General features: G+C 39.5%; 1 protein-coding gene across 2 annotated transcripts in view; it reads left to right on the top strand.

Moving 5' to 3' along the window:
• Positions 1 to 2,785: 2,785 nt before the first annotated feature.
• Positions 2,786 to 22,276, top strand: part of LOC149219095 (beta-1,6-galactosyltransferase GALT31A-like) — a 127,339-nt gene continuing 107,848 nt past the window's right edge. The window contains exon 1 of one of the 2 annotated variants that reach the window (XM_089384256.1): positions 2,786 to 3,205. In XM_089384256.1, coding sequence (XP_089240382.1) covers positions 2,967 to 3,205 — 239 coding nt within the window. In that variant the 5' untranslated portion in view covers positions 2,786 to 2,966. The remainder of the gene's footprint in view (positions 3,206 to 22,276) is intronic. The other variant, XM_089384257.1, reaches the window with a different exon arrangement.

The raw sequence follows: 22,276 nt of genomic DNA, 5'->3' as shown, positions 1-22,276 counted from the left end.
CTAATCAATATCTCCATGCTAGCTCCCATCATTTCCCTGCTCAGAAGTTGGGCGTTCTCAGCACGCTTGCTACCCGTGCTTTAAGAATATCTGATGAAAAGAGCTTGGAAAAGGAGAAGGCTCATCTCCTAGATGTCTTTGTTAAAAATGGTTACAGTAGACACCTGGGTCAGAAAGCCTTCCTCAAGGCCCGAAAGGAGCCTTCAGTCCAAAAAGATCCTAAAGATCGGGTCATGGGGGTTCACCTACCTTACATCCAAGGGACCACTGACAGGATTGCCAGGATTCTTAAGAAGCACAATGTCCCCGCGACCTTTAGACCTCTTAATACCATCCGTAGCTCCCTGAGATCTGTAAAAGATCCTGTCGACCCTAAAGACATGAAGGGTGTCTATGTCATTCCCTGTTCCTGTGGGACACCATACATTGGTGAGACTGGTCGTTCTATTAATCAAAGGATTAATGAGCACTCGGTAGACTTAAAGCATGGAAGGGCCAAGTCCTCGGCCCTTGTAGAGCATGTCGAGAAGACTACACATCATGTTTGTATAGAAGAGGCTCATGTCATTGCGAAAGTTGCGCAATTTCACCATCGAAAATTTAGAGAGGCCCTTGAAATCGAGAAAAGGCCTAATAATCTTAATAGGGATGACGACTGGAAGATTAGTAGTTGCTGGATCCCAACCCTGTCTTCCTAACCTCTTCATCCCTGCTTTCCTTTGTTTCGTGTTATCTTTTATCCTCCCTTGATCAGGTTTGAATTATATTGTATTACTCCTTAATATTATTAGTAATAAATGAATTTTTCACCCTCGACCAATTTCCCTAGAAAAAGAAATTAACCTTATAATAAAAGTTACAGCATTAACAATTATAAATAGTAAAAAAATGTAGCCCTAGTAATAATATTAGTCTTTTAATAAAATTATTCAAATTATAAGCTAGTAATATTAGCTAAAAGTTAATAATAATAATAATATTACTATTAATTACTATATCATGTTAGTATTATGATATTAGTTTATATTATTATTACTTTATCATAATAGTAATATAGTATTAAAAAAAATAAATTATTATTATTAATTTTCTTAATTTCAATTTAAATCTTACTTTTAATAATAACAATAATGCGTATTTAATAATAATATTATTAATATTTTTATTAGACAACGATCACTTAAAATTTGGGATTTACCATAAGACTAAGATCGTTAATATTAATATATTTATTCTATTAATTTATATGAATAATATTATTAACAATATAAATAATTTAATTAAAAGTTTTTTATCAACTCTGATCCCTCCCCCTAAGCCTTGGTCAAACCTAGCCGTTGGAGGTCCTGTTTATCCGTTACTCAGTAAAATATAGCTATTGGAATGGGCTGCTGTCCCTATTTAACTTATCGCTCAGATTGGTTCTTCAACTTGTCCTGATGATGAACCACACTAGTTGGTTTAACTTATCGCTCAGATTGGTTCTTCAACTTGTCCTGATGATGAACCACACTAGTTGGTCCGAAACGCGTCGACAAATGAATTTTTATGTGATTTTGTCGAAATTATTCTCACAAACATATTATGGATCACAGAAGTCTAAATTCTATAATAACTAACTAACTATTTTTCCTTGTCCCTATCTCTTGGTCCAGTGTAGTTACCCGGTCCAATATAGCCGTTTCCTAGTCAAATATAGTCGTTGAATGATCTGCTCTCTCTATTTAACTTGTAGCCATGACTAGTCAAATATCGCTGTTGAATGATCTGCGCTCTCTATTTAACCTGTATCCATGATCTGATTCTTCAACTTGTCTTGACCATAAACCACACTTGTTGGTTCGGAATGCGTGGACACATGAATTACAATGTGATTTTCACCAAAAACTCCTCAATAAAAATAATATATTTTTTAGAAAATAATATATTACCATCAACTTTGACACTCCTTATTCTTAAAAAAATTATAATAAATAATTATTACTTTAATTTCAAATGTTTATAAAAATTAGTATAATTTTTTTTTTAAAATTAAATTATTATTTTGTTTAGATAGAAAGAGAACTAATGATAAAAGTCCATATAATTTTTATATTTTATAATTTATATATGATTATTTTTATTTTTAAAATATAACATGTTATAAATACTAATTTAATTTTTATAATATAACTTCAATAATTATATTTAATAAAGAAAATTTTTAATTGTTTTATATATAATAAATTTTAATAAATAAAAATACTTTATAATTTAAAAAAAAATATTTACTTATATTTATAAAAAAAATAATAATATCATTAACATAAATAGATAAATATAGATAAAAGTTAAATTTTTTTTCTAGAGAAATTAGACAGAGAACAAATGATCCACTAGTTTCGAATTTAGATCTAGATTCATCATCCTAATATTGGTGTCAATGATGAACTTAGATCTAGATTCGAAATGTGTCGATCTTTTGTTCTTTGATTTTTCCAAAAAAATCTAAACACTATATCATCTGAAAAAATAAATAAATAAAATTCATTAATTCATTCTCTCTAAGTTTAAAAAAGCGCATTCACATATTCTCTGGGTTTAAAAAAACACCCTCGTATTCTCAACTTCAGCATTCTTTTATGATAATCTCCTAAAAAAATTATTTATGCGACCTAATATTTTAATTGGTTAAATTACATGTTATATTTTTTTAAAAACAAATAATATATAAAACACAACCAAAAAGATAAAAACTGCTATAGACACTAAGTACACTATCACTATCCGGTGACAATTTTTTTTAATCTATTTACAATTAAGGACTGAGAGGTGCAGTGTCTCATGTGAGGGACTTCCATTACTTTCACCGGCAATAATTGGGTAAGGAACAAAACATGAACATTTGAAGCGGCTGATTGACAGATCCTATACATTCTCTCTCGTGGGTCACTTCGCTTTCTTGCAGGTTTGTGCTTTCATGTCGGATGCAGCATGGATTATTCATTTTCAGGTCCAGAGATTGTGACAGGGATTGGAGCATAGACATCTATTTGTTACGGAGAGTGGTTGATACATATAAATATAGACTAAGACACCTGCTGATCTATTCATTAGTCGGTATGGTGTGGGGAGGGCGCCACACCAGAGGAGGGGGTGCTTCTTCAAAATGGCTCATTCTTCTCTGCATAGCGAGCTTCTGCTTGGGAATGCTCGTTACAAACAGGTGAGATCTGAGAACCCATTAGGCCCATATCGATCATTTTTGAAATACAATGTCTGCAAAGCAATACCCAATTCGTTTTCAGCTGCAATTTCAGAGATGTTGTATGCCACTTTTACTCAAGCATGGCCGTGATCATTGTTGAAAGTGTTTGTTTTCACCTGGCATTCGTTGGAATGATGGTGGATTTAATCATTGATTAAATGTGTTACAGATATGTGTGTCCATTTATCTGACTAATATAGAGGCTTAACGGATAGGCATAGGCAGCCAATGTGTCAAGTGGGGAGATCACAGGCATCTGGAGTCAAAACATAAAGTTGGGAGATGAAGAGCGTGTGGTAGATCATGGGCATATGCAGTCAAAGCATCAAGTTGGGAGATGAAACCATAGGCCAGTTGTGAACTAAATATTTGAAAAATGATATGTATTTCCTTACGGGGATTTTGAATCACTTCTTATATTTAATGCATACTTCTATTTTCAGTTCCTGCAACTCTGCCTCTATTTTATGGCATCAACAAGTGTTGTATATGTTCTTCTTCCACTTTTACCATGATAAACCACCTCTCCTTTAAATGTTGAGAGATGGGTTCGGAGTTGAATCAACTTTGTAAATGTCCTTGTAAATATCACCGGTATCAATAAGGCCAATGGCCAATGATAGGCCTTTGGGTTGCCTTAGAATGATACCCTTTGTGGTTATGGATACTGCATAAATTCGCTTGCTCGCTAGTTTACTATGGCAAGATCAAACCAGCAGAGGCAACCAAACTTTTGCCCTAAACAGCTCCAGTCCTTGTTTCCATTTCGATCACATGACTTCTTTCTCTGGGAGGTTGCTTTGAGAGAATGAGAAACATAACTTTAGGTTGAGGGCTGCACTGTAGAACATGAAATTCCTTTGGCTTACCAGCCAGGTCTGACGAGTATCTATTCACCAAAACCCACCGTGACTTGCATTAGACCTTTCTCTTTTTGACTTGCTTCAGATGGGGCAGACCACATAGTGAATGGGACCCTGGTAGACAAGTTAATGCTCCAAAGACCTTACCAGTGAACCAAGGCCCTGTTGGCTTGATCGAATGATATTATCTGCTGCATTAAAGAAATTGCGCCCTTGCTAGTTTCATTGCTGGTCCTTGACATGCTTTGCCATTAGCATTTGTGAAGGGAAAGTTGGGGTCTGTTTCTTTTGACTGTCACTGCATTGTGCAGGACTTGAACTATGGGCAATTCAACAGAATTCAAAGGTTCAATGGGTCAATTATGTCGTCCCTCCATGGGGTTGCCTGCAGATGGTGATTACATTCCTTCCACAAGGTGCTCACTGCTCAGTTACGGATTTATATACAACTTTCAGTATATACTGTACTCGTAACATTTTCTATATTCCAAGAATCAAGCTGGCCAAACTTTCAAAGTGTTATTTGGTGTTCACCAAGTAATGTTGCCCTTACTTCCATTTCAGGGACAATAGTTGGATATGAACTTGGGCAGGAGGATGCAAGGTGCCCTGCTTGATTTGTTTGAGAAACTTGTAGGAAGATAATGACCAGGAACCCCTTTCTTGCATCACTTGCTTTTGATAAGAGAGCCTGTTATAGATTCCTATACATTTGAACTCTATTTCTTGGGCAGTTCTGCTTGTAGACTGCCTTAACCATTTGTGGCCTTGCTAAATAATTTTTGGGTTTTATTTTACTTGAGAACTATATTACATTGGAAAACAATAAGCTTACATCAGAAACACCGTTAGGTGGCTTGGCAGCAACCGAGTTGGTACCCTACCATACCTAGACAAGTAAGGTCGACATGTCTGTCTCAGCACCAAACTCAAGAGAATCTGTATCTCTACTATACATGCCCGCTCTATTTGAAATTTGTCAACCGAGTGACCTTTCTTGCATCACTTGCTTTTGATAAGAGAGCATGTTATAGATTCCTATACATTTGAACTTTATTTCTTGAGCAGTTCTGCTTTGTACATTGCCTTAACCATTCGTTTCCTCCACTAAATAACTTTTGGGTTTTATTTTACTTGAAAACTATATTGCATTGGAAAACAATAAGCTTATTTCAGAAACACCATTAGGTGGCTTGGCAGCAACCAAGTTGGTACCCTGTCGTACATAGACAAGTAAGGCCAACATGTCTGCCTCAGCACCAAACTCAAGAGAATCTATATCTCTCTTATACATGCCTGTTCTGTCTGAAATTCGTCAACTAAAGAGAATCTATATCTCTCTTATACATGCCGTTCTGTCTGAAATTTGTCAACTAAGTGACCGAAAAGCTTAAATAAAGCAAATGCCAAACTCCTTCAGATGAAGTTTGACAGATTCCCCATTAAAGATTGCTTTGCATATTTATTTCTAGGAAATTTGATCCCTGTTAATGTTGACCTGATGTTATTCCACATCTATCTGCAATATAGTCTGATTATCCACAAATGCCCTAGAATCACTCCCTTCCAGTGGAGAGGCATGACCAAGAGAATTGCATCTTTCATATTTCGCATAGCATACTCTCCACAAAGTCTGAACCACTCTACAACCCCAAAATACTTGTTCAATTGTTTTCTTCTTTTAGCATATCACACAAATACCATTCTTTAGCTCCGAGTCATGATGTCTAGCTCTGACTGCTATGCTTTTGGTGGAACACCATCGGGCCTAAGACCTTTGACTTGAATGAAGCTGTTGTTTTTCATATAGCTTGGCACTTTTTAATCCATCTTGCCTATTTATCCCTGAAACACCCCATCCTATAAATCTCCACACACATGAAAACCTTTCTTAGACTCTTCTTCTTGTACAACTATCAATCCAGACCTCTTGGTGTATGAAAGGGCTAGTTTGATTTGGTTGCCATGGCCCATATCATATTCATTCCGTGGCCTGTACAATTCTGAATTAAGTTCTTGCAAAACTTCTTGCCAGGCTTTACAATTTTTTCTACATGTCATGAATGAATCACCTTAAAGGAAACTGCTCTATAATAATGTCATTGGTTCTAAATGGCTCCTTGATTTTATTAACATGCAAGGAAGTTGCCAACATATACTATATGAGAATTTCCCATGGCTCCTTTTCTTTCATTGCATTAACATGATTCTCTTGGTACCCAATATGGCCTCTCGGGCATGGAAACAGTCAGTCCAATAACTCCTTTTTTGTTAATGGTGCAAATGTCCTGAGCGGATAATGGTTGACCATCTTTACGCCTTTGTTTTCTTAATAGAAAGGAGAGCAGAATGGATTTTGTCCTCTTATACATCAAGGCTGAATGAAAGACAAGAAGATTAGATAACATGTCCAGTGGCAAGAATCCTGTTCAAAAATATCAATTTACAGGCAAGGTACGAGCAATGTTAGTCAGGGTTGGGCTTGGAATTTGCTGAGGGTTAGACTTGACTTGGATCAGAATCAGGATGAGTCAATTATGAACCAGTTTGCAAAAAAACTCATAAAAGTTTGTAATTTTAATTAAAAGAGTATATATATTAATGTACATGAATGTTGAATCAGTTGAATTGGTTGGTCTGATTGGTTTAGTATGAAATCAGTCACTAAACTGCTTCAAGAGCCAGTGCATCCTCTTCTATGGTCAAACCTACTGTTTTCAGTTCTGGTTTAGCTGATTTTTAAAACGCTGAGCACAGATTTTGGAAGCCTATATTCTAACTTTTCCTCCAAAAATAAAAAATTAAAAAAATGGAAACCCATGAGTACTTCCCCTCATTACAAGGATGGTACCTGTTACCACTCCTTTTAGCAAGGTTGTTGAAGATCCTTACAAGCTACTAGGCCAACACACACAGGAGAAGGGCCCATCACCTCGGCCCAAGTCCCTACTCTTCAAAACTTCTACCAAAATGGCTATGGGAGGCTTCCCCTAAAAGACTCCAGCCTGTTGGAAAATGTAACTAGTTTCGGTCTTCATAATTTGTACCATTATGCATTTTATGTAAAAAACAAAAAAAAGAAAAAGAAAAATTATTATTATTCTTTGAGACAAGCATGTTCTTCATGCTTCTAGGTTTTTGAGTCAAAGAGTCAAAGTCCTATTTGGACCTATTGTAAAGAGAAAGGATTTTTTTCTTTAAATATGTAATTTTGGGACAGAAACTCCTATAGGTGCCAAGTCGGCCATCTGTCAAGTCAGCCCTGCCCTAGTGGATATGTCTATTTGCACCCATCTGGACTATATAAATAGAGGGAAGATGGAGCTCATTTGAAGACACAGCAGAAAGGACAGAGGTGAAGAGGAGGGCCAAAGTAGGAGAGAAGGAGTTTCTTCTTGAGCTTAAAGTTTGTGGAAGTTCTGCCTCGATACATCTCTTATTGCTGGTCTCTTGATGATGGATTTTCTGTGCTAAAGGAGGTCTAACTTGGCATCTGGAGGGTGAAGTTTTCTGTGGTCATTTCTTGGATGTCTCACTTTGATCTGATTCTATAAGAAGAGTATTTTCTGTGTTTTCTCCTTGGAGGGGTTTTGCCCAGGTTTGGAGCCTATATCTTGTGTACTGTGATCTTCATGTTTTACATTTGATAACTCTTTGATGAAGAAGAACATAAATAAATTAATAAGAAGCCAATAAATTTCACAAGCAGTTATCATAGAAAAATGAAATCTAATTTAAAATTCTAAACTACAAGCCTCCCGTTTTCCAACATGGTAGCAGAGCTGAGGTTTGTACAAGGAGGCTTGAAGATCACATTCCTGTTGGCATTTGGATCTGGTCTCTCCATGGCTTTTCTGGATAATTTCCTATAGCTTTTGTCTTTGCGAATTGGGCAAATTCTGGGCATATAAATGACCTGATCTCAGTAAAGCAAAGGTTAATCTCTCGGTTTCATATGGATCGTATTCATATATACTCTGATGGCTTGCATACATTGATCTCGTGAGGAACAATACATAACAATGATCTTTGTAATTTGAGGCATGATTAAACTCTTATTCCTCTGAAGACGGTTCAAGGTACAATGATGCAACATGTCTTTGTAATTTTAGAGGTTCGCATTAATGTGATAGAAGCTCGGACCCTGTGGCTCGGTTCATTTCTGTGGGTTGTTTCGTGATCTCTAAGCGGCTCGAATATATAATGGTGGCTCACATGACTCTATGGTAGCTGGACATACATACTGTGTAGTGGTTCGAATACTTCTTCTTGTGGATCGCTTTGAGGTTAGCTCAAAATCTCCCTCTTGGCATGTATTACATTACTCGGATGATCGCTCGCTATCTTTTTAAATTGTGGTATTATAAAGACTTGTTGGCTCGATATCGTTCTATTGATTTATGGTCGAATTTACAGTGGAGTCAATGGTCAACAATGCTTGCATATTTCCTATGGCTTGATTTTCGTGGCATCGAATCACATAGTAGCAACATACAGTGGATCGATTATGTTTATGACATCACATAACAACTCAATGGCTTGTTGAAGGGTGGCTTCGCATGGTATCAAAATTGTGCGGCATCATATGTGCTAGTTTGGCATCATGACTTCATATTTGTCGTTGGCTTAATCTATGTAGTATATAGTGACTCATATAATTATGAGTTGTTCTATGATGTGTGTAGATCACATTTCCGATATGGTTCACACTCTTGTATATATATGGTTCACAATCTATTGTGACTCGCATTGGTTTGGAACTCGCGTATGTGACACACTTCCAGTATTTGGCTCGAATTGGTAACTTGACAATGAAGTCGTAAGATAACAAGACAATGACAACAATATGGCAATGAAATTGACAAATTATGAAGTATGTATAACAACAGTAAGGCTTTGTCTATATAAGAAACTGACCTGTTTAAGGAATCAATGCTTTATAAAAGAAGGACGAGCTATGACTGTGCCTTGAAGTATAAAATGAAGCCAACCTACTAATGAATGTTGCTATGCTTGTATCGACGAGGCTCGTAAGACTCTGTTGACAACGTGAATCAATAACATTGCTGAAAAGTGACCATGATGACATGACAATGATTAGGCATGATGGTGATATGCAATAGAATTATGGTTACAATACAAGTAATAGTGATAACATTTGATTGAAAGTAAAAATTGTGATCCATGGTGACAGTGACAGAGGCATGACTATAACTCGATGGCCTTCATATTGCTAACAATGATGGTTAATAAACATTAGCTTGAATCATCTCCAAGAAGTACGATGACACTGGTTCAAAGAATGACATGCATAAAGCAAAATTGATAAAGAATAATGTTGTCTCTCTTGAAGAAAGTTGTATATAGTTTCAACTCACAATAGTTGAGGACGTATATGGTTTCAACTTACTCCATCAATGAAGTCGACTTGGAGTTTGAAAGAAATATGATGACCTAGTTCAAGAAAGGAATAATATTTGAAGATTGACATAGCTCTGCGTGAAGACAGTTGGAAACTCAACATAGGAGAAGTTGAGTCATTTGTTGAAGTGTTGACACATAAAGGAAGGACTGAATCTTTGAAGGTATGGTAATATCGCAGAGGTATGTACAATGTTTATGTACATTTCATGTTAAGTGTCGTGGTTACGATGATTAGAAAGGGTTTGTAAAAGTCTTTAGGGTTTTACAGTTAATCAATTGCATATCTTGAGAATCTAGGATTTCTAGGCCTTGCTTATGAAGTCTACAAGGCTTTTGGTATTTTGGGTTTCTAAATCATAGAATGAACTAACTGTAGGAGCGAAAACCTTAACCCTAATTAGTTGTTCCCTTGAAGGAAACCCTAGCTCTTTGGAAATAACATCTAGGGCTTGCAGATTTAAAATTTTGAAAGGATAATCTAAGGTACATGGTAAAACCCTAACAAGGGTTGAATTGGATAAATTCTAGGACTTGAAATCAAAACCCTAGGACTGATGTTTCCATTGAAAGTAAAAGGAAAAAAACCCTAATAAGGGTTAGACCAATAAATATAGGGTCTGTAACTAGAGCCCTAGAAGTACACCTTTTGAGAAACCATGGAAAACCTACATTGACAGAATTGACATCATGCTCTTGTCTTTTTATATTTTGCTTGGTTGTACTTGTCAATGAGAATTGCAGGTACATAATAAAGGAAGCAAGATGAGAAGGATGGAAGAACAAAGCAAAGCAAGACTCATGCTTGATAATGACTCCTTGATGATGATGAGCATGATTAAAAGAGGGAACTATAAGGACCCTGATAAACATGATGTTGAAGCTTCCAGTTGATGAGTTCATTCTAGGAACACATTGATGATTGAAAGATGAAGCAAAACCTTGTTGCAATATGGAGACAAAACATGCAAAATAATGTTGACTTTAAAGGGAGCTAGTAACAGAATTTGACATGATGCCTTAACTAAGAGGCTATTATGATCTAGTAACTTTGATATCGATGATCCGCTTGGAATATGACTTGGCTCCCTGGGATGACATATTGCAAAAGCATGTGAAGAAGCTGGAAGGAGGATTTACTTGATGATGTTGTACCTACAATTGTGCGATTTGATCATGGAACACATCGTTTGTGTGGATTACACTGTTGATGACTTGAATAAGCATGAGCAACTGATACTCTTTGAAAGCAAAACTCTGAAAAAGGCATGTGCTAGCAATTGCGAGGAAGTTTTGGCTCCTTGAAGAAAAATGATGAGCTTGTTGGTGATAAAGCTGATTGATGATTGACTAAGATCTAGAAAAATCGAAGTCTGATATGTCTTGATGTTATGAGGAGCCGTGAAACCCTATCATGAAAATAGAGTGTGAAAGACTTTGGCTTCATAAAATGATTGAAAGGACAAAGCCTAAGCTTGGTGTAAAGAAGCCCTGCAGCTACTGCTATATCTCCATAAAAGAACAAGTAGCTGATGTTTTGATGATGTATGAGACCAACTATGGATTGCAATGATACTTCCCTAATTGAGAGGGAGTAAGAAATCTCCTTAATGTTTGAGGAGTAAGGATCTATTCCCTAATCAAGAGGGAATGAGGATCTCCTCTCTGGTTGAGCGGGAGTAATGTTGGACATCATATTCTCCTCTTCACGTGTCATGCACTAGGTTAGGACTAACAACTGTATGTCTAGTGAAGGCCATGGAGGGAGAATGGAGGATTGGATAAGTATTTGAGACTAGTACTCCTTGAGGATGTAGTAGTCTCATGGACCGACACTCTTTGAGGATTGGACAACGTATCCAAGATAAAAGTGGTCGAAGAGGATAGATATTCTTTGAGGATTGAGAATCCAAGACAAGAATAGTGCTAAAAGGACATACCTAGTGAACATCTGGATGGGGTATGTACCTTGAGAGGTAGTGAGGTGTCTCACATAAAGCCTCCCAACATTGTTCTTGGATCTAGTGGAGAGATAGAGCTTGTTAGTCAAGGCCTTGCTATGTTGACAATGCTGGTTATGATGTTGATGCTTAAAGATGGCTTATCAATCCAACTCTTCTTATGAGAATATTTTAGTTTGTGAGTATCCTTGTACCGGGTGAACAATTATGAATATCTCCCTAGTTAATACGGGGTGTCGGAAAATGTAACTAGTTTCGGTCTTTATAATTTGTATCATTATGTATTTTATGTAAAAAGCGAAAGAAAAGAAAAAAGAAAAAAATATTATTATTCTTCTACACAAGCATGTTCTTCATGATTCTAGGTTTTTGAGTCAAAGAATCAAAAGTCCTATTGGACCTATTGTAAAGAAAAAGGAAAAATAATTTTTAAATATGTAATTTTGGGATAGAAACCCCTCTAGGTGCCAAGTTGGCCCTGCCTGTTAGTTTTTGTAGCATCAGGTGTTCTAGTATCAAACTTTGTGGAGAGACTAAAACACATGGGTTCTCCAAAACTCAAAAATTGTTTCTGGAAATTCCACCTAGAGATAGCTTAATTAAATTAATTGACCATCATTTATTTTTCCTAAGTCTAACTTACGAAAACTGATTAATTAATAGCAATTAATCGAGAAAGGTGAGAATTCTCTAGAAATTCACACAAATTGACTTGGAGATGATCTCAGCCGTTGATTAAGTTTTAATTTTGGTTGTTGAAGTCTCGACTAGAGATTATAAGAAAATGTCGATGGGTAGATGGAGAACACACCAGTTGTAAATGCTCAATGATCAAGGCGATTCGATTTCCCAGTGGCAGGTGATTCAACAGTGAGAATGAGTCAGTGATCGAGTAGAAGGTGGCAGAGGGGCAGTATAAAAGATTTCCAGAGGAGGTTCCGGTTCCAGAGAGGCAGTGAGAGGAGGCCGTATTATTTCTCTAGGAGGCTATGCAAAGCCTCAAGAAAGGCAGTTCAATTCAACTTCCAGTGGTTGGGAGGCAGTACAACAAATTTCCAAAGGAGGGTCCGGTTCCAGAGAGGCAGTGAGAGGAGGTCATATTATTTCTCTAGGAGGCTATGTAGGGGCTACGCAAAGCCTCAAGAAAGGTAGTTCAATTCAACTTCCAGTGGCCGGGAGGCAGTACAATAGATTACCAGAGGAGGTTTCGGTTCCAGAGAGGTAGTGAGAGGAGGTCGTATTATTTCTCTGAGGCTATGCAGGGGCTGCGTAGAGCCTCAAGAAAGGCAGTTCAATTCAACTTCCAATGGCCAAGAAAATTTCCATGAGCTCGGAAGAATCACTTCCAGAGGCAACAACAGGCTAGATGTCATCTTTAGAGGCAATTTCCATCTAATACAAGTAGGCCTGCGCAGATGTAGCGTAAAAGGGTCTGCTCAAGGGTTTGGAGAGCCAGTTTCTGAGGCTTAGTTTGTTGTGGCATTGCTTGGAGAGAAGGGTAAAATCCCTTGGATATTTCTGTTAGTATTTCTCTAAGATAGAAATGTCAGTTTGGCGTCATTTTATTTTACTTAGAATTTCTGTTGTTGCATAATAATAAAACCCTCAACTGTTGCATTGGTTTTCTCGCATTGGGTTTTTTCCATGTGGAGCTACCAAGCATGGAAATCGAACCATGGGAAGGATCAAACCATGGTATGGGAAAAATTGAACCATGGTACGAGGAAGTGAAAGCAAAAATAAAAGGAAGGTTGGGACCTCATTTTGATCATTCTGGTTTTGGCATTTCATTTCTAAATTGGAGGGAGATTTGCTTAAGCTGTTGAGTTAAGTCAACCAGTGCTGTTTAGCACAGGATTTCCAAGCGGAGAATCCCAACTCTCTTTCGGTGAACTTAGATCAGTGTTTTAAGATTCGACTGGCTTGGAACCGATTCGGGCGAGTTGGTCTGAGTCAAGGCCTCACTCGGTCGACTCGGCCAGTGAACCGGTTCGGCCGACCGGGTTATTATCGAGCCGGTCGAGTTGTCTAACAACTCGGCTGGCTCGGTAATAACCCGACCGACTCGGCCTAGTCCGAGCCTACTCGGCCGGGTTGGATGACAGTGGCCCATGAACTAAAAAACAACAATTTTATTTTTTTGTCTTTTTGCTTTTGGGGGACTCCAAAGTTTTCACTATGATACTTTAATGGCTTTTTGTCCCTAAATAAGTTTATCTCGCTTGATCTTGAGAGGTTTGTTTAGGTGGTATCACATATGTAGTAGAGATTCCTTAAGGGATAACTTCATTCTTCTTCATAACCTTCCAATAGGTTCTTTGCCCCTTTCTTAAAGCAAACCTAACTTTGTGGCCCCAACCTTGGCCCTCTAAAGAGGAGCATCGAGCCTTGAGTTGATTCCACATAATGCTACACCCCTTGATGAGCCTCCAAATGCTAAAACACTAAACTTAAAAGCTTGGATGTTGGACTATTTGATGATATGCCCAAATGGACTGAAGATGCCCCCTGGCTGGCCTTGACCCTGTTTTGGTGGATGGTGCCTTCTTCCAAAGCACATATGAGGATTGTTATCATTGAGATAACTTAGGAGGGCTAGCACATCCCTCTTTGATGCCAATGCTTACCCTTAGGGGTGCCATGTCACTCACATGCTTGAAAAGGGGGACATAGGGTCTCTCCTAGATGACATCATAGTGGAGGATGCACCTTTTGAAGATGTACACATGCACTTTGGGACTTTCGTGGAGTGAAGAACACTCTTGGACCCTTGTATTAGTTCCTTGATGACTTACAATCTATTTTGGAGGATAACGCCATTTGTAGCCTCCTTGGTTATGTGTTTTTCTTTTGATCTCTATATCATCATCATGTATGTATTGGACAGTGCACTGGGTGCCATTTTGCTATAATGGATATATTCATGAGCCTACTTTGATCATATGTTGTCTTCTATCTATATTCTAATGTTGTGTGTTTGGAAACATGAATGAAAATTTTTAAAATTATGTGTTTTTATAAAAAAAATAAATATTTAATGTATTTTTTACAATGACCGAGTCATTGAAATTGAGCTGACCAAGTCAAGACCGAGTCAGAGTCGGAGTCGGAGTCGACCCTCGGGCGAGTCGGAGTCGGAGTCGGAGTTTTAAAATGTCATCGTAGGAGAGAAAACTTGGAGCTGATTGGATATTTCTTTTCTTGCATTTTGTGAGCTATTTCATCTCTACAACAAGTAGGTCGTTTTTGTTGGAGCAGTTGCTACAATCGCAATCTTGTGCCGGGAAAATAGCTAGAAATTCACTCTATCTTGTTAGCGCTATCTTTAAGTGATTTCTCAGTTATTTTTGTGGAGAATTTTTGGAGTAGATTTGAGGCCTCAAATATCAGTTTGGCTCTAGCATCAACAACAATAAATTTATGGGTAGAGTGTGCAGCTAGTGAGCCATTTCAGCGTGGAGTTTTCTTCATTCTCACTTGGGTTTTGCGTGCTTTCTTAAGCAAGCCCAAGTGCACACATTCCACTATATTTTGTACTCGGCTTCTCATTGGATATTTAATAAAATGGCTCAACTCTATTATTTCTGCTCAACAATGTTCTAAACTTGCTGTTCTTATGGAGTTTTCAGATTGCATGTTTATTTGTTTGTTGTAGCTAGTTCATGTTTTGATATTTCACTGTATTTCTCTAGTTAGAACATTACAGTGGTATCAAAGCATGTTCTTGGCCAACTGTGGGCTCTAGAGCATGTCATGACTGGACCGTTTGGTGGAGCTGTTCATCGTCCTAGAGGCAGAGGGAGAGGGAGAGGGAGAGGGAGAGGCCGTGGTAGAGAGGACGGGCTTTAGCATCTTTCTGATACAGAGTTTGAGAACACCAGAGACTACATGGGGGACAATGATGAAGATCAACGTAGGTAGGGTGGGTGTGACCCACTATTAGAGGAGTTGGTAAGATCAAACTAGCAAATGATGGAGATGATGAGGTAGATGTTGGCTCTGTAATTGCAAAATATGCAGGGAGGACCTCAAGGTGGTGGGGGAGGAAACAATGAAGAAGAAGGAGGTTTCGGAATAGGAGAAGGGAGCCATGTACATCCATGCACAACCCACACATATGGTCAGACTCCCAGGGCTACTATGCCTCGCTTCACGGAGGAACTAGAGCGAGAGAGAAGTGCTGAGGCATTCACAGAGTTAATTAGATCATTCACTGACATGATTAAGGAGTATGAGGCCTTGGATCCTAGGATTAGAAGGACACACTCCTTTGCAGATTACTGCTATCTAAAGGAGAAATATAGGTCAGTTGGGCCCTCATTTCGAGGAGGATCGCATAATCAAAATTGGGATAATCAGAAGCTAGTAGGGAAGGTGACATTGCCAGGGTTTGATGGGTTAGCCAAGAGTTCTGCGAGATCATGGGTTCAAAAACTAAACACTTACCTTAGTTTGAATCCCATGCAAGGCAAATGCCATTAAATTTGCTACATTCCATTTGGAGGGTGATGCGCAAGAGTGGTGGTATCACAAATTAGTTACACTTGGGCATGCATCCATCACATTTTATAGTGAGATCACTTGCAGGCTGGTGGAGAGTTTTGATAGGAAGGATTCAGAGTTGCACTTCAGTGAGCTGGTTAACCTGAAGCAGACAGGCAACGCAGAGGCTTACATAGCAGAGTTTCAGAGGCTTGCAGTGATGGTTTCAAATATTTCTGAGGCGCGATTGATCATGTTGTTTATTGAGGGTTTGGTTGAGCCTCTGCGAGGTTGGGTGTGAGCTTATAGGCCAGTATCATTGCAGGATGCCATTAGCCGAGCACAGGACATGCTAGATGTTGTTCCAAAGACGAGGGTTCCAACACCTACTAAACCCTCTTTCCCTCAGAAGGGAAAAGACATTAGACCTTCTCAGAAGGAGTGGACAGGGAAGGGACAACTGGATGATGAGACTAAGAGGGACCTCCGACGGAGGAAATTATGCTTTACTTGTCAGGAGCCATGGGCACTAGGGCATCAGTGTACCAAGGGCAAGGCCCACTACATAGAGGTATTTTCAGACAATGAGCCAGAGGAGGAGGATGTAGACCAAGAGGTAGATGCAGGTGAGGGTGGACCTCAGAGCTTGGGAGGAGGTGGCCCACCGCCCCCACCTAGTGGAGGAGCTTTCTTACCCATTGGTGGAGTTATTGCTTCGCTTCAGGGAGTTCCGAAGTATTTGACACTGAGGATCAAAGGCACAGTGCAGGGACAACGTGTATCCGTGTTGGTGGACAGTGGGGCAACCCACAATTTTATTGATGCATAGTTGGTGGAGCGTAGAGGCATTCAGATAGAGGCTTTTGAGGGATTTTCAGTACTGGTGCCAGGAGATAGGACTATGCAGTGTACCTGGTATGTTCCCAACATGACAGTGACCATGGGGAACTATTCAGTGATAGACCATTTCTTCATGGTGGACGTTCCAGACACCAATGTGGTGATGGGAGTTCAGTGGTTGTATTCTCTTGGGTGTGTCACTACTGATTGGAGGAAATTGGAGATGGAGTTCATAGGGTCAGATGGAAAGCTAGTAGTGTTGAGGGGTATGCATTCATATCCACCCCAGACAATGTTTGCACACAAGATGGAGGTTGATTTGAGGCGTGGTGACATAGAGTGGGCTGTAGAGTTGAGGATCTCAGAGACTGGGGGGTTGAAGCAACAAACACATCCGGACATATTAGCTCTCTTGGAGAGGCATTAGGCGGTATTTTGAGAGATTCCACCAGGTAAGCCACCCGACAGAGGGTTCAAGCACACCATTGAGCTAGAGGAGGGGGTTCACGCAGTCATCACCACTCCCTACAGACATCCCAAGGAATATCGGGATGAGATTGAGAGGGCTATATAGGAGTTGTTGAGGTTGGGGCATATTAGGCCTAGCTCGAGTCCTTTTGCTTCTTCTGTAGTGTTGGTGAAGAAGAAGGATGAGACCCTTCGCATGTGCATAGACTATAAGGCCCTCAACAAGAAGACGCTGAAGAACATGTATCCCATTCTGCGCATTGATGAGTTGATGGATGAGCTTAGAGGAGCCAAGTACTTCTCTAAGATAGACTTGTGCTCAGGGTACCACCAGATCCAGGTGAGGGAGCAGGACATCCCCAAGACCACTTTTCACTGCCATTATGGACACTTTGAGTTCTTGGTGATGCCCTTTGGGCTAACCAATGCACCAACCACATTTCAGTCTTGCATGAACCATGTGTTCCGCAAGTAGTTGCGACGATGTGTCTTGGTATTCTTTGATGATATCTTGATATATAGCAGGACTTGGGAGGAGCACCTCCAACACTTGGAGGAGGTCTTGCACATACTAGAGGAGTAGTTGTCCTGTTTTGCCCCTTCTAGATTTTTCACGCCCATTTGTCTTGGAGTGCGATGCATTAGGGGAGGGCATTGGAGCAGTTTTGTCGCAGGGAGGTCACCCCATAACATTTGAGAGTCGAAAACTTCAGCCACATGAGAGATTGTATCCCATATATGATAAAGAGATGCTAGCAGTCATGCATGTGTTGGCTAAGTTTCGACAATACTTAGTGGGGAACAGGTTCAAGGTTAAGACTGATCACAACAGTCTTTGATTTTTCTTGGAGCAACAAAACCTGCAGGAGAGACAACATAAATGGGTCAGTAAGATCCAAGCATATGATTTTGAGATTGAGTATGTCAAGGGCAAGCAAAACATAGTAGCTGATGCATTATCACGGAGGCCCGCGACACTCTCTTTGATGGATATCACACAAGATTGGAAGGCACAACTTTTGGTGGAGTACTCCAAGGATCGACAGGCATGTGAGATCTTGGATGGTACTCATGGGGATGACAGGTACCGAGTGATGGATGATGTTATCTATTACAAAGATAAGATTTATTTGGTGCTAGGATCACAGTTGAGGGAGAAGTTCTTACATGTAGCTCATGACTCACCTTTGGCAGGGCATTAGGGATTCTACAAGACTTACAGGGTCATTAGGGAGCGTTTCACTTGGCGAGGTCTTAAGGAGGATGTTCTGAGGCATGTTAGGGAGTGTGATGCATGCCAAAGGAACAAGGGAGAGCACACACATCCCACTGGGTTACTACAACCTCTTCCTATTCCTGAGAGGAAGTGGGAGAGTATATCGATGGACTTTATTATAGGATTGCCGACAATACATGGGAGAGATTGCATCTATGTGGTTGTTGACAAGCTGACGAAGTTTGCACACTTTTTCGCCATTCCAGCTCGATATTCAGCATTACAGGTGGCTGAGTTGTTTTTTCGGGAGGTGTTTAGGTTGCATGGGCTGCCTAAGATGATTGTCAGTGATAGGGATGCCAGATTTATGGGAGCATTTTGGCAGGAGTTATTTCGCCTTGTTGGCACAGAGATGACTCCCAACATTAGCTACCACCCTCAGATAGATGGACAAGCGGAGATAGTAAACAAGTGGTTGGAGGGATATTTGCGTAACTATGTGGCTGGATAACAAAGAGCGTGGGTGAAGTGGCTGCACCTTGGGGAGTATTGCTACAACACCACATATCATATGTCCATAGGTATGACACCCTTTCATGCTTTATATTGTTATGATGCACTAACTTTTGCTGATATGGTTTTTGGAGATAACAGAGCTCCAGGGGCCAAAGATTGGATACAGAAAAGCCAAGATATCCTTAGAGCACTCAAGGATAACTTGCAGATGGCACAAAACCAACAGAAGTTATATGCAGACAGAGGCAGAGTAGAGCGACATTTTGAGGTGGGAGATTTGGTTTTCCTGAGATTGCAGCCATACAAGCAATCCACATTGAAGCAAAAGGGAGCTGAAAAGCTTCAACCTCGTTTTTATGGGCCATACAGGGTGATTCGACGAGTGGGAGAGGTAGATTATGAGTTGGAGCTTCCACCAGGAAGCAGGGTGCATAATGTATTCCATGTCTTTGTTGAGAAATCAATGCTAGTAGAATTAGGGTTAGATTTCTTTTTTTTGATAATTACTTGTGAATTATGTTGTCTTCTTTTATATCTTTATTATATTATCTTTCATCAAGCAATTACCAAATTATGTGTGTATGAAGATCACAAGAACAAGAGACACAAGATGTAGGCACTTTGCCAGGGCAAAACCCCTATCTAGGGGAAAACCCAGTCAAACTTCTTCCTTTAGTAGTTAAGATGAGATAATCCAAGACTCTTCAACCTAGACACAAACCTCCTCCAACCACCAAGTCAACCCTTCCTTCTAGCAACTTCGATCTAGATCTTTGACCTTGCAACAATAACACTTCGACCCAACAAATCCAGAATTTCGACCTTCCAGCAGCAGAATCTTTGACCCAACACTTTCAAAATTTTGACCCTCCCAGCAGCAAAACTTTGATCCAACAAATAACCCAGTAACTTCGCATAAAAGAGAGAGAGATAGCCTAGAAACTTCGACTTGCACTTCTTCCTTCTTCCCCTTGAACTTCACACTTTTTCTGCACTTCCTTGATGTGTATCGAACTTGTTGAGTTGATGTCCAAATAGATCGAACTGCTCTTGTATATATAGCCTCTTCTGTGGGTCGAATTGTCCTCTTGTATGCCGACTTTATTAGTCTAGGGCTGACTTGGTGTGGAGGTGACAAATTACATTTTTGACTCAATAATAATTCTTTTTACATGATACAAAAGCCCAAGAAGGGTCTCATTAAATGGACAATGACTCTAATGACTCAATATAAAACCTAGAAGTCCACAATGGGGACTTTGACCTATAAAATGATGACCCAAGCATGAAACCCATGCTTTAATAAGTCATTGTAATAATAATAAAAAAATATTTTTCATTCTTTGACTCAAATATAAATATGAAGACCGAACCTAGTTACATTCTTCAACACTCCCTCTTAACTAGGGAGGTATTCATAATTTACACATGTATATACAAGTACAAGGAAGATCTCAAAACACAAGAACTATGAAGAACTTCGGCACACATGGTGCCACGGACTAGATTCCTGACCAGGGAAATCTATCCGGGTGGGACTAAGATGGACTAAAGCTTTCAGCCTCTCTAGGTACCATTAGGCTTACTTGCTAACCATCAACCTAGGGAACTAGGTGCGTAATGCAAGGTTAGAGCTCTATGACCAACGCCACCCTCCCTACTTTGGGAACTAGACATCAACACATATGCCAACCAGATGTCCTCCCAGGCATTTTGTATCACACAAGATGCCTCCTCAAGTCTCTTCCAAACATCTTTCGTTAACGAAATCAGTAATATCAACCAAACCAAGCATGCTTCTCAAATATTCAAACTTCTTATTAGGAAGAGACTTTGTTAACACATCAGCTACCTGTTCGTCGGTCGGAACATACTGTAGCTTCACGATCCCATCTTGTACCAAACTTCTAATATAGTGGTACTTATTGTTGATATGCTTTGTCCTTGCATGGAACACAGGATCTTCAGACATCTTAATGCTGCTTTGATTATTGCAATTTATCACAGTAGGACTTAGAGGTTTCTCAAACAAATCTGGCAGAAGCTTCCTCAACCATACAACCTCCTTTCCTACTTCACATGCAGCCACATACTCAACTTCAACGCTACTTAAAGCAATAGGATCTTGTTTTCTACTCATCCATGAAATCATCGCAGATCCCAAACCAAAACATCCACCACTAGTGCTTCCTCCATTAGTCTTGTTATCTCTCAAACTAGCAGGGGACCTAAAGGGGATTCCTAAAGGGTCAAACGCTAGACCAAGGGCAACAAATGGAGACTTAGCCCACTGTCACCTCAGCTAAGGCTCCCTACTATATACGAACTTTCACCGATGGGAGGATACTCGATATATATGGAGTCACAAATGAGTGTCAAGAATGGAGCTTTCTTTCTTTCTAAGCAAGGTACAATGTCTTCTAGGAGAAGGATGTGGGGATTTGAGGTTTAGGTTTAAGGAATATAACTTGTGAAAAAGTTTCCCAATCCCTAAAATCCTTATTGAAATTGGTATCCCAGATGGTTCTTGAAGAATTGTCTTTTCAAAGGAGTGGGACCACACGGGACCAAGTGGACCCAACCTAGGTTAAGAGGCAAGAATTTGACAACCAATGATATTCTTAATTTAGACAAGGAGGGGAAAGGATCAAAGCAAGGATTTTCACTTAAAGGTGTCAAATTGATCCTATGAGGCACTAGCCTTGGGGATACTAGGGCAAAGTTTGATCTCGGAGCTAGGGCTTGGGTTATCTCACAACTCCATCGTTGAAATGGCTTCAAAATTGGAGGATGCTTTGAGGACACACTAGCATAGGAGAGGCTAGGAGATTGACCTTTTTGGAGGGCTACTTTGTTGGTAAAATGATGCCCTAGGTGACCCAACTTGGCTAGACCTAGAAAAAGGTGAACAAGAGTTAAGTTTTGAGCGACCACCTCTTGGTAGATTAGTGCCTTAATCTTGGGAGAATGGAGTCTATGATAGATATGAATGATGACCTTGTTTCTTAGTCAAGGAGGTCTTAAGGCTACTTTGCTTGCCTTCTAGGCAGTGTTTTTAAAACTGGAACCGGTGAGGGGACCGGTCCACCTAAAGAACTGGTTTACCAACCAGAACCGGTCTAATTGGGACTGCTTTGGTCTAAACGAACCGGTTTTAGAAAAATACATTAAATAATTAATTTTTAATGAAACAAAACTATTTTTAAGATTTAAAACCATGATTCCAAGCCAATAGAGAAAAATATGCAAATTTTGCTCATTT

The sequence above is a fragment of the Pinus tabuliformis genome, chromosome Q, assembly GCF_031772625.1.
Source record: "Pinus tabuliformis cultivar Carrire ecotype Pingquan chromosome Q, CPIR1, whole genome shotgun sequence".
NCBI classification, from domain to species: domain Eukaryota; kingdom Viridiplantae; phylum Streptophyta; class Pinopsida; order Pinales; family Pinaceae; genus Pinus; species Pinus tabuliformis.
Note: the sequence above shows the minus strand (reverse complement) of the source record. Positions and strands in the feature narration are given on the sequence as shown.